Raw genomic sequence first — 12067 nt, 5'->3', positions numbered from 1 at the left:
GTCACGATAGAAAATTTGGCTCCGTAAACAACGATAAATACTATAAAACAAGCACACTATATTATAAAATAATATATACACTATCGTTAATGAAGAACTTAGAGGTTAAGTACCTAATTTAACACTAGACTACCAAAGTAGTCATTTTGACCTGTTTCGAACTTCTTTTTAAAATCACTCAATTATTAACCGTGTCTTTACCTACAATATTCGTGGACAATGATCAAAATAGACAGTTAACGGTACTCGTAAATTAATTTATAAAAAAAATACTTATACATGACATAATTTAAGTTAACAACGAAAAGAACCAAAATTGAATTAATCACTTTTCTACGTAGAAAAATCATCTATTTGGAACTACAAAACAATTAATATATTATATACCGTTTGCTTGTATTTCCAAGGTTTACTTGGATCGATATTTTTACGAAAGAAGCCTCTATTCGATACATCGCTAATATTTGAATACCAATGTAACAAAACACTACTACGATGGACGCTTTGTTCGCAATTAGAATTGCTTTGACCCCGTCGTAATACGTAACCGTGTATAAATGGCAGAAATTCCTCTGAATCGAGTTGCACACGCCTAAATACAGGGTTAAGTTCCAATCTAGCACGCAACCGGAAGCGCCAGCGCTTCGCCAAACAATGCTTTCGAAAAAAGGAGCGTAACAATAGAAAACAATAACGGCAGACGGTGCGTGCAATATATGTACACTCACGCAAGGGAAGCTTTGGTCAGTACTTCACTGCTCGTTCCCATTGAATCAATTTTTCTGAAAACATACTAAATTTTTTTTTCTGCGAACTCTCGATACCCCCGACGGACATAATCCTCAATTTTGATTCCCTGTCACGCCTCGTATCGAAACGAAATATAAAACTCGTTTTTCCGTTTCGATGAAACGTGTATCGTTAGATGTATAAACACGAACGATTCACTATGGAGGTACTGACAGACTTTTTTAACCTTCTTTTAATAATTTTCAGCCTCTTTTTAATATCTCTGCGGAATTACGTGCGTAGATCGTAACTATTGTTTAAGTGGAACATCGTATCACGTACTCGGATTAGTTGAGTTGAACTATTTTATTCGAACAGGAATATTTCATTTAATTTTGTTGCACGTTTAATCAACGTAATATCTATTGCAAAGTTAAAAATGAGAACGATAAATTCATTGAAATATTAATCCATGATATAAGATTACCAATATCGGGAGAAAGAGCGACTTAATTTTTCGTCAAAATGACCAAATCTCCGCAGCGGGCTTAACTATTATTCAGAAGGGTAATTTAATCAAAGAAGTCGGATAACGAAAGCTACGATATTAAATTAATTCGATAAGATTGTTGCCTCGGAGTGAATTCGGTGGTATAATTTCAAGCACCCGATATTAATATATTTTTACGATAATCTTTAACGATCGAAAGATTTTAATAAACGATACTAGTACTTACTCGACTGTACAACCGACGCGATTTTTTTCAGAACATAATCTTTCAATTACATCTTTCGATCTCAATCAAATCCGTGTAATAAATACACCGGAAAGTTATCGAATTTAAAAAATTTCACATTACGAGTCGAACGAATATCGAGGACATGCTTAAAATATGGAAAACCGATTCGACGATCGACGTGTTAAGTACTTAATTAAAAAATTTCGAGTAACATTATTTCTTTCTCGACGAGGACCAAGAATAACCATTTTTGAATACTATCGTTACTGTAATACTATAAAACAAGCGCACTATATTATAAAATAGTATATACACTATCGTTAATAAACAACATAGAGGTTAAGTACCTAATTTAACACTAGAACTACCAAAGTAGTCAATTTGACCTGTTTCGAGCTTCGAAGATACATACGTAGTGTACTATAAATAATAATACGTTCATCGTCGGTAATTCTAGTGTTAAAAATGTTAAACAACTTAGAGGTTAAATACCTAATTTAACACTAGAACTACCAAAGTAGTCAATTTGACCTGTTTCGAACTTCGAAGATACATACGTGGTGTACTGTAAATAATAATACGTTCATCGTCGGTAATTCTAGTGTAAAAAATGTTAAAAATGTCCTAAATGTATCTAAATGCCCCTAGTGTACCTAATGAAAAAAAAAAGTAAAATTGTTTCTTTCCCAAGAATGACCATTCTCGAACAGTGTTTCATCCCCTTCGCGTTGTTGACATGAACGTGCTAAGGTGCACGTGACCACTTTCATTCGTCACAAGTCACCGGTGCATATTTTCCGCAATTTGCCTGCCGCCGTTGAAGAAGCATGTTTCTTTTATGCGATCGCCAACAAAGCCTGTGTGCCACACAAAGGTACACGCGACGTGAAAGCACCGTGAAAACGGATTGAGCGTTTCGCGTTGTTACACGTGTGTTACACGTGCGTTCAGCTCCGAGGGAAATTAATCTGCATACTTTCGCGGCGTGCAAGATGGCGACTCGTTTTTCCCTTTCTTCCCTTTTCTCTTCTTCTTCTTTCTGTCCACGAAACCCAATCCGTCCACGAGTATTAAATGCGGTGTCAACGGAGCTTAGAATTCCCAAACGCTTCGCAGATTCTTTCCATCGAAATTTAAGTATTGCAAGTTTACAAGTACTCGCGTTATTGTTTTTAATCTGTACGTTACCCTCGGTCGAAATCGATTCTAACCAATTCGACTGTATCGAGATCGCTTGTGTATGATTCGTACAATGTTCGATCACGGAAAAATAATACAAAACACGATTTTTCGACAATTTTCAAACCATACATTGCACACTGAACGCAATTTATTTATACGTAGCTAAAAATAATACCACGACTAGATAATTACAAGTGTATTGTAATATGTACTATGGTATTATTAATATAAATGAAATATATGTATGTAAATATATTGTATCTTTTCTCAAATAGTCTCTTTTATTTTTAAATTTATCTTGCTAACAAGTTAGTGGAAATCTGAGAAAACGGGAGACAGATTTAATCGGTGACTGATTTGATGAAATTCAAGAGAGCGAATATAACAAGAAAGAACGTACATTAAAAGGAAAATGTAAATGGCCGACGATCTACAAATCCGAACGCGAGTATACGACACGAAGGTGATGTTGTACCGTTATAGACAGAAATTATCATTCCGTATACCTATAAATATTATCGAGGTGATGCCTCAAACTGGTTTTAGGTATTTGGCGCGGGACACAAAACATAGCCGTGGTCCAGCACAGCTGCACGATTAACCGGTTTCTCTGATTACGGGTGACTCGATGTACAGTCAATGACTGTAGCGTAAATACATAATAAGCACTGCTTTGTTGGAACGATGCCTCCTATACATGTTTAATACAAAAATCGTGCGATCGCTTTAAATCGATTTATGGGTACAAAGAGTAATATTATCGCGTTTTGTTCTTCATCTGTTAGTTGGACTCGTCGATAAGTCTTATCTAGTAGGTAAAACCTTGAAGGTGACGCTACTAATCGTTCGAATAATCAGCCGAAACTAAATTACACACTGATAAACTCTCGAGTAATTAGAGCCTGTACAAACGATTGATAGCAACGCGTCTGAGACAGGAACTGTGAAATAAGCTTTGCCAAAGAATCTAAATATACGGGACGTAACGCAATTAAATTGCTCTTTGTACCGAAAATATTATTTATTACAGAAAAAAGAGTTTCTTTTCTTAATATATTGAGAGCTTCTAAAAGGTCACCCAGGTCTCTGTTATGTATCATTTGCTCCAATTTTAACCACTTTCACTTTTATACTGTACTTTGTGTCTTCAGATTTTCGTTCAAATTAATTTGTTGATTATTTTGTTGAAAACAGAATTCTGGATAGTATAATCGAGATATATATCGAAATATTGCAACAAGTCTCATTAATAAACGTAGATGGAACTTGAAACATTTTAGCGAAATGAAACTAATTACAAGAATGTTTGCAAAGTTATAGCTACCCTAACAGCTTAAAAAGATTTAAAATAAAGATTAAAAATAATATTTCTAATAAGGAAAGACAATAGATAATATTCCATCTAAAAAAATATAGATAAAAACTATGTCATAAACGTTCTCTAATATTTTAAATATGGAAAAATAATAGATAATATTCCATCTAAAGAAAATAGAAACAAAATGCCATCGATCTGCCTCTATATGCATTACAATCAAAATGCTATAAGTACTAAACTACGATAACTATAAGTACTGCTATAAATACGAATCAGAGTTCCTTCGATCTCCTCGTTTGGTTCAATAAAGCATTCACATTATCGAACAAAATGAGGTAAAATTGAGAAAGACGTGATACGAACTTTGGAGTTGGTCCTGGTCTGTTGGTACAGCTTCCTTCTATTAAGATCGATCCAGGAGGAAAATGATCGACGTCACCGAAACAGGTGCTCCATTTCTCTCCCCACACCAGCCACACAACTATACGACTTAGGACATCTGACAACAGAGTGAGTTCTCCCGATTTCGGCAGCTTCCACAGCAGGTGTGTTTCCACTAATCATCTCCTAGAAATGGATTCACAGAGGTCAGCAAATGAGCATTCGCAACTGAGCACACGATCGTCACTTGTTTATGCAACAAGCAGCGGTGACCGGAGTGAACGAATAATCGAGCATAAAGGAACATACTTATTCGATAATTGTTTAGCAAAGAACTGAGATTCGTACATGGCTTTAAAATCAGTTTATACTGCGTTTAAAATTAAAATTAAAAATAAAAATTTGGAAAATTTTATTAAGCTGTCACGGCAGTTGTAACTTTGGAAATATTCTTAATTTTATTTTATCGAAATGTTTCAAGTTCCACCTATGGGAACGAATGGAACTCGTTACGATACGTTCTGATACTGATAAGTTTAACAGAACCACAAACGATACACAGATACAATGTCTTTACGTTTACTACCTTTACCGACCGGCGATTCGGTCGAATATAGTTTCTGATATCATTCATTCTAAGCGAAGAGGTCGCTCCCAATCCATGGATATTTTACAAGGTCTGCGTTTCTATTTCTCAACAAGATCTATGTTGTATCTCATCTGTGATTTTGATTGCTCTCGAAAAATTAATTCTAGAAGCATTATTTAATTTTAAAAGTATTATCTGCAACGTTTATTTTATAGTATCAAGTCTGTCCCCATTGTTCCTATACTTTACTCGTTTGTGTAAAATATTTCCTAACGCTATTTGCTTTAATTTATTCAGCTAAAACGTTATATTTGTATTTGATTCTGAACGTTCTAATGCTCCTTGGAATCGTGAGACAAAGTTTCATTGAATGTTCAGTCTATTCTATACCTCGTACGTGATAATATCATAATTACGCAATATCAGGGTACATCAAATATATTTTATGTCTCTAGTAAACCGTGAGAGGCGCCACTGAGTAATGTGACACGGTTTTTAAATAGAATGGAATGGAGTGTGAATGCGTCATTGATGATACCATAAATACGTATGTGTAAGTAAGAGTACAGCTATGTAGTATATCTGATTGTAGTGAAACGTGATCAGCTGTCGGTCACAACTGTACGACGTTCTAATTGATTCTTGTCACTTAAAGCTACTCGGCGTAACGATCGATCGATTTACATACTACAAATCAATCTTTTGAACTGGAATTAAACGACTAAGTAACTTCTTACACCATGGTAAGTGAAAAACTGACTGTTCTGGATAGAGGTTATGTCAGAATGAATAACCGTAACTCCAAATAAGGAATGTCAAATATTACTAAAATTTAAAATCAACTTGGATGCATTCACAGCTGTCCGAATACTTCTAAAAAACATATAGCTAGGATTTTTGTATAAATTTTACACCGTATAACTTCTATAACCTACATCTTTTTAATACAGCAAGATCCAAATGAGGATACAGAATGGAATGACATTCTTAGGAGAAAAGGAATTATACCCGAGAAGGAAAAAGAGGTTACGGAAGATGAAATACTGGACATTGTGGAAAATACTATAAATGAAAAAACTGGGCGTGGTATGCAAATTTTTATTTTAATCGTTTTATATTACTATATAGTGAACCAGATACCAATAATTGTAATTTTTCATTATGTAGCACCTACTGATTTGGAAGACAAGACATTAGACGAATTAGATGAATTAGAGGATGAAGAAGACGAAAAAATTCTACTGGAGTATCGACGTAAGAGAATAGCAGAATTACAGGAATTAGCTAATAAATCTAAATATGGTAATGTCAAAGAAATATCAGGAATAGATTATGTTCAAGAAGTAAATAATGCTGGAGAAGATGTTCAGGTTGTCCTCCATTTGTACAAAACTGGGTACGATATTAATTTATTTGATAAGAATACAATGTAATGAACTTTGTCTTACTGTAACTGTTACTTTTAGCATACCTCTTTGCACACTTGTAAATCAACATTTAGCTAATCTGGCAAGAAAATTCCCTGCAACAAAGTTTCTAAAAAGCATTTCTACTACTTGTATTCCCAACTGGCCAGATAACAATCTTCCTACAATTTTTATCTATGATAATGGAAACATGGTGCACCAAATTATTGGACCCATAGAATTAAGAGGCATGAAATTAACCGAAGCAGGTAGGCATAATTATATATTTATCAAGGAATTTTTTCTAAACTAATTTCTCATATTTGCACGAATACTAATATAAATTGTTATATTTTCATAGAATTGGAATGGATGTTAGGACAGCACGGAGCTGTACCAAGTAAAATTACCGAAGATCCACGGCCAAAAATTAGGGATGTATTATTCTCTACATTAAGATCTAAAAACGACGACTTAGATGACAATAACGATTGGTAATTGTATTTTTGTTGGGAACTACACATGGTAAACAAGTATACAAATATCACAAAACACAGAGCATTTTATTTATTTGATCACTATTGTCATATATCTATATTACCGTTTCTTAAGATTGAAGTTTTATCATTACACAAAATAATTATGCACCGCAATAAAGTATTTTATCATTATATAAGCAGTTTTCAGTTTACAATTTATACCACGTTTTTAAGTCTGCTATTATAGTATGTTTTGATAAAACAATTATAGTTACTGCAAAGCATAAAATATATTTTTATAGTTTTTGTTCACGCAACAAAAAAATAACCTCATTCGCATAAGAGCAACATTTAATTTTGAATGGCAGTATGTTCTATTTGTTAAATTTTATTTTCAGATTAATAATGTTAGATATTTGTTTCATACTTTTGCACAAAGTATATAATGATTACTTATGATTCGAAAACTTGTTTCAATTTTTCATACACATGGAAAGCTTAAGAGTAAAATTTAAAAATACACTTCAACTTACGAGAATACGAATAATCCATAGCATCGTCATTCTCAAGTTTGTCATCACAGCATTTTTTGTTCAGTTTTGTTTGAATTTTGTTCTGTCTTTGCGATTTAATTATCTCCAGAAAAATCAATAGATCTAAGCAAACAATTTAAAAATTCACTCGTTAAAAAACGAGTTACTAAATCGATTCTAACGAGTTATCGCATTCGATATATCTGTACATCGATAGACAGTATCTATATGTGTATTTTGAATCGCCATACTGATGCTTCTTAGAAATGTTTATATTATGTTCCGCTGAAGGACATTTCAGATTTCAATTTCTTTGGTCTAAAACATAACCCATAGTCCTTCCGTTTTTCGCTTGGTTTAGATCAGTTCATTTTGTGCTATCTGTCGTGAGGTTTACTGCATTTAAAAATTTTAATACACGTGAAAGTTTAAAAAAAATAAATGTATTTTTTATATGTGATTTTTGATACTAGCTATATCATTTTTATCATTTTATTTTAACAATTGATGTAAAAGTGTTAAGGAGTATGAATTCCAAATGATCAGTGAATTTTCATAAAAAAGCTAAGTATGTTCACACATCAAAATAGAAAAAATATTTTATTTGTTTATTAAAATACACATTTAGTTATATTATCGTAGTATTATCGTATTATTGAGATTACATTAATTTCTATTTAATATTTTATAATTCGTGTAATATTCTTTCTTACTTTCTTGATTGATAAAATATAATAATAAATATAGGAGAGTGAAGCTACATTTTCTTAATTGTTTCTTTTTATGTATCATATTTTATAGCTCTAATGAACAATATAAATTTAATCAGAATGTATAAGTAGATGAATTTCATAGAAAAGTAATTGGTACATGTAAAAGAGAACAGTAAAAATGTTGAAAACATCAGACAGATTTGCCACAAACTTTGATTGTAACAATAATGCTTTGAATTTCAAGTATGAAAGTTTCAAAAATATTTATTCAAGAACAGTTTTATTACCTACAAGAAAAAACAAGAGGCATAATAAGATAGATAATTTAAAAATTATTAATGGAGTTCAAAGTAAAGTACTAAAGCAACAAACGTGTATTCCTAATAAAATGTCCACTCGAAAAATCCCTAATATTTTAAAAAATAATTTTAAATTGCAAAGAATTTCTGAGGTTCTTCCAATGGAAACAAATACAACCATCATTGACACGAAACAAAATTCTAGTACAATGCCAGATAGCTCTTTCATAGAAAAAAAATGTATTAGAAAAAAGAGTAAACATAAAAAGGCATCTGAGAAAAGAAAGCAAGAATACAAGTTTAATGATATATGGTATGGCTCGACCAATTGGGCTAGTAACTCATGTATCGATGATAGAAAGAAAATGTTACAACAAAATTTATTTACATCGGTAGAAGTAAAAGACCCTATGCAAAAGGAAATATTAAGTAATTTCATTACAAAACAATACGAGGAACATGAAATACCTGTTTTTAAAACTGACTACAAATATAATTTATTGTCTCCTACATTGCATAACATATCTAAAGAATTTATTCCTGAGTTTCGTGAAAATTCAATTGACTTCTCGAACAATGAAATATTTAGTAACTTTAACTATGAATCTTATGGAATCAATAATTTAGATTATCTCACAAACTATACAGTAGATTCTGATAAAATGTGTCACTCGTTAAATACAATCCATGATCATGACATTTATAAAAAGAAATGTGATGTAAATAGTAACAAGGTTGATATATATGAGATACCATGTTGTTCCTTGATACAGGATAAGCAAAATGATGAAGAAGCTCTATCAGATCAGTCCTTGATGTTTTCAAAATGTTGTAATGAAAACACATTATTTCTCAATGATAAAAAACCAAACTGTTTGTCTGAACTTTGTTGTGATTACTGTCCAGAAGAATGTGCTTCACACTGGGTATCAACCACTAAGTTAAAAAATGAATTTAATAAAAATTCAATTACTATGAATAATGACATAGATAATCAGGTCAATCTTAATTGTTCAAATTCACAATCTGTAAAGACTGATGTATATTTGACTGATGTTAATTTGAAAGAAAGGTACAGTGCCAAGAATTCATGTTCACTAACAACTGATATAGAAAGTTTGTCTCACTATCCATTAGAAAATCCCATATTATCATTAGATGAATTGTCAACCTTTTATAATGACACAGACATTAAAAAGGAGGTAACTAAAGAAATGAAAAATAATAACTGTACAGATACATTGCTAATCGAGGAAAATAAAAAGTATAATCCAGGTGACAAAGAGTAAGTGAAGCACATATGATAAGTTATTGTTAATTTTTATAACATTATCAATTGCAAAGTATTTATCTCGTTTGCTACATTTGCATTTTATGAATAAAACATCAAATTAGTCTTAATACAGAAGCACTTATATTATAAATATAGTACAAATATATTTTAATTATCGTATGAAACTAATGGAATTTTTATAATTCAATGTACTGTATAATTTTCTGTTTATATCTATTCATTTTTCTAATTTGCAAAGCACAAATTTTTCTTACAGATTTCAATGTTCATTATGTCCCATAACATTTTCAACTATAAGTGCAATGTCGATACATCATGCTAAAGCACATGGAGGTAACATTAGATTTTATTTATGGTAAGCCATAATGTTTGTTACCGAATTTTTTTTCAGGCTCGTATTTAATACTTTGTGAAAGTTGTGGTAGACTTTTTAATCAGAAATATCAGTTCAAGAGGCATTTCATTTATTGCAATCGTATGGAAGAGCCATATAAGTGTGACATGTGCACAAGAATGTATAGGTAATAAACAGTTACCTTGAAACATCTAGATTTCCAAGTTGTAAAATATTAGTGGTATTGATAGCAGTTTGTTTTCAGACATAAATCGTCTTTAATTCATCATTTAAAACTAGTTCACCACATTCATTATGCTAATAATCATTCAGCAACATTTGCTTGTAACATTTGTAAAAAGATATATAGTAAATTTGGTGCTTTTGAAACTCATATGAAACAACATAAAACTGTTTGGTAAGTTAAATTGCGACGATGCGTTTAATACTAATGTTTTTTTCTTAATTTATTTGTTTACAAAAGTAAAATCAAAGTTTGTTATATAAACAATTTCATTTTTAGATTTATGTCATGGGGTACAACAATATTATATAAAATATAAAAAAAATATTATTAAATAGAAAAATGTTTAATTTTTGTTTTTGTATTATTTAACGATATTGTTTATTTATGTTACTTTGATATACTGACGTTCATATTACTCGTGATAAATCTTGATGCTACTTATTTTGCATATATTTTAGAAAAGAATAACGTCGTACATTTATGTATTTAGGAGGTTTGCGATTTATAACATTTTAGGATTGTTTTGCGTAATTAGAAATTTAGATATAAATAATGTTTACTTCGACGGATATTTATTTTTGTTTTATATGCATATTTTGTTTTGTTACGAGGACATAAAATGTTCCTAAACATTTTTTTTTATTTAGTTCGACAGATAAACATTATTGCAATTTATAATTTTCTTTATACGTATTTAATACGTAAGAAGCGTTTTTCAATGACAATTGACAAATTTGATTACTTTATGTAACTCAAATTCAATAAGCATACTTTTACCCTGAAATAAGGACACTTTTTATTATAATAAATGAAAAATGTTCCACTAATTATCGTGGAAAATTATTGCAACTCAAATTGTTCACGGTTTCTTTAATATTTTATTTTTCACTACTCGTACGTGTAAGTTACGTATATAACGTTAACAAGGGTAAAATGTAAATGTCGCTGTTGTTAATTTTATGTAAGGTACTTATATAGTTTATACACACGGATACACGTTAAGCATAAGATACACATTATGTTGTAGTTTAGTCTACAACGATAAATAATATTTACGGGATAAATTAATCTAAACAATAAGTATTATTTTTTTACACGTAGTCAGCTACACAAAATACTCGAGTGTAACAAACTGATATCTTATTTCGTTAAATAAATATTTGTACTTTTGATTTAATTTTATAGTGTGTTTAGTGCACTTTCTTTCTAAATAAATATTTATTTCCTTCTGCACTCACTGATCTGACAATGTTTGAGAATGTTAGAAACTGTTGTAAAAGTTAAGAATCCTAATATAAAACGTAGTTACATTCTTGTTATGTACTTTTTCTCTCTTAGTCATGTACTACTCGTTTACTAAATAATTTGTTACGATCAAATAGATATGATTCTTCTGTAGATAATTTTCAAATCGCAACATTTGCATTACCATCTGCCTTATTCAGATACAGTCATGATTTTTATTCAACAATAAAATTCCTTGCTCCTCAATATTTAATCTAAATTGAAAGTATTTTACAATGTTTCAAAAACTCTATAAAAAATTTTCCAAGGGTATTTAATCAGAACTGTTATAATGCAATATTCAATGAATTTTGATCACGTGGATATGTATGTACAGATTCCTGGCAACCAGTGTAAACTTGTACAAAGATAATGCAGATTAGAATCCTTCGTGTCATCCTTCTAACATAATTGCATCGTGATCTTCCTACCTCGACTCGTTACGTAGCAGAATTTTTGCCAATTGTTAATCACGGTCTTTGGAATAATATTAAACACATTACCCTTCACTTCGATCTACGAAAGTTGACACTTTGGAA

At 31.0% G+C, this 12067-nt stretch overlaps 2 protein-coding genes and 1 long non-coding RNA gene across 5 annotated transcripts in view; 2 read left to right on the top strand and 1 right to left on the bottom strand.

Moving 5' to 3' along the window:
- Positions 1 to 12067, bottom strand: part of LOC143150764 (uncharacterized) — a 229313-nt gene that overhangs the window by 137 nt on the left and 217109 nt on the right. The window lies entirely within an intron of this gene.
- On the top strand, positions 5513 to 7036 carry Viaf (viral IAP-associated factor). Its single transcript, XM_076318155.1, has 5 exons — positions 5513 to 5682; positions 5890 to 6025; positions 6107 to 6335; positions 6406 to 6614; positions 6707 to 7036. The coding sequence occupies exons 1-5, from the start codon at positions 5680 to 5682 to the stop codon at positions 6841 to 6843; spliced, it is 714 nt and encodes a 237-aa protein (XP_076174270.1). The 5' UTR covers positions 5513 to 5679; the 3' UTR covers positions 6844 to 7036.
- On the top strand, positions 8230 to 10603 carry LOC143150156 (uncharacterized). 2 transcript variants are annotated; one of them, XM_076318215.1, is made up of 5 exons: positions 8230 to 9654; positions 9920 to 9996; positions 10055 to 10184; positions 10263 to 10415; positions 10521 to 10603. In XM_076318215.1, coding segments are annotated over exons 1-5 (1767 nt in total). In that variant the 5' UTR covers positions 8230 to 8248; the 3' UTR covers positions 10522 to 10603. The 2 variants fall into 2 exon arrangements, with proteins under 2 accessions (XP_076174330.1, XP_076174329.1); XM_076318214.1 differs by lacking the exon at positions 10521 to 10603 and having other exon boundaries at positions 10263 to 10514.

Source organism: Ptiloglossa arizonensis, chromosome 8 (genome assembly GCF_051014685.1).
Source record: "Ptiloglossa arizonensis isolate GNS036 chromosome 8, iyPtiAriz1_principal, whole genome shotgun sequence".
Lineage (NCBI taxonomy): Eukaryota > Metazoa > Arthropoda > Insecta > Hymenoptera > Colletidae > Ptiloglossa > Ptiloglossa arizonensis.
This window is presented reverse-complemented; position numbering and strand designations above follow the sequence as displayed.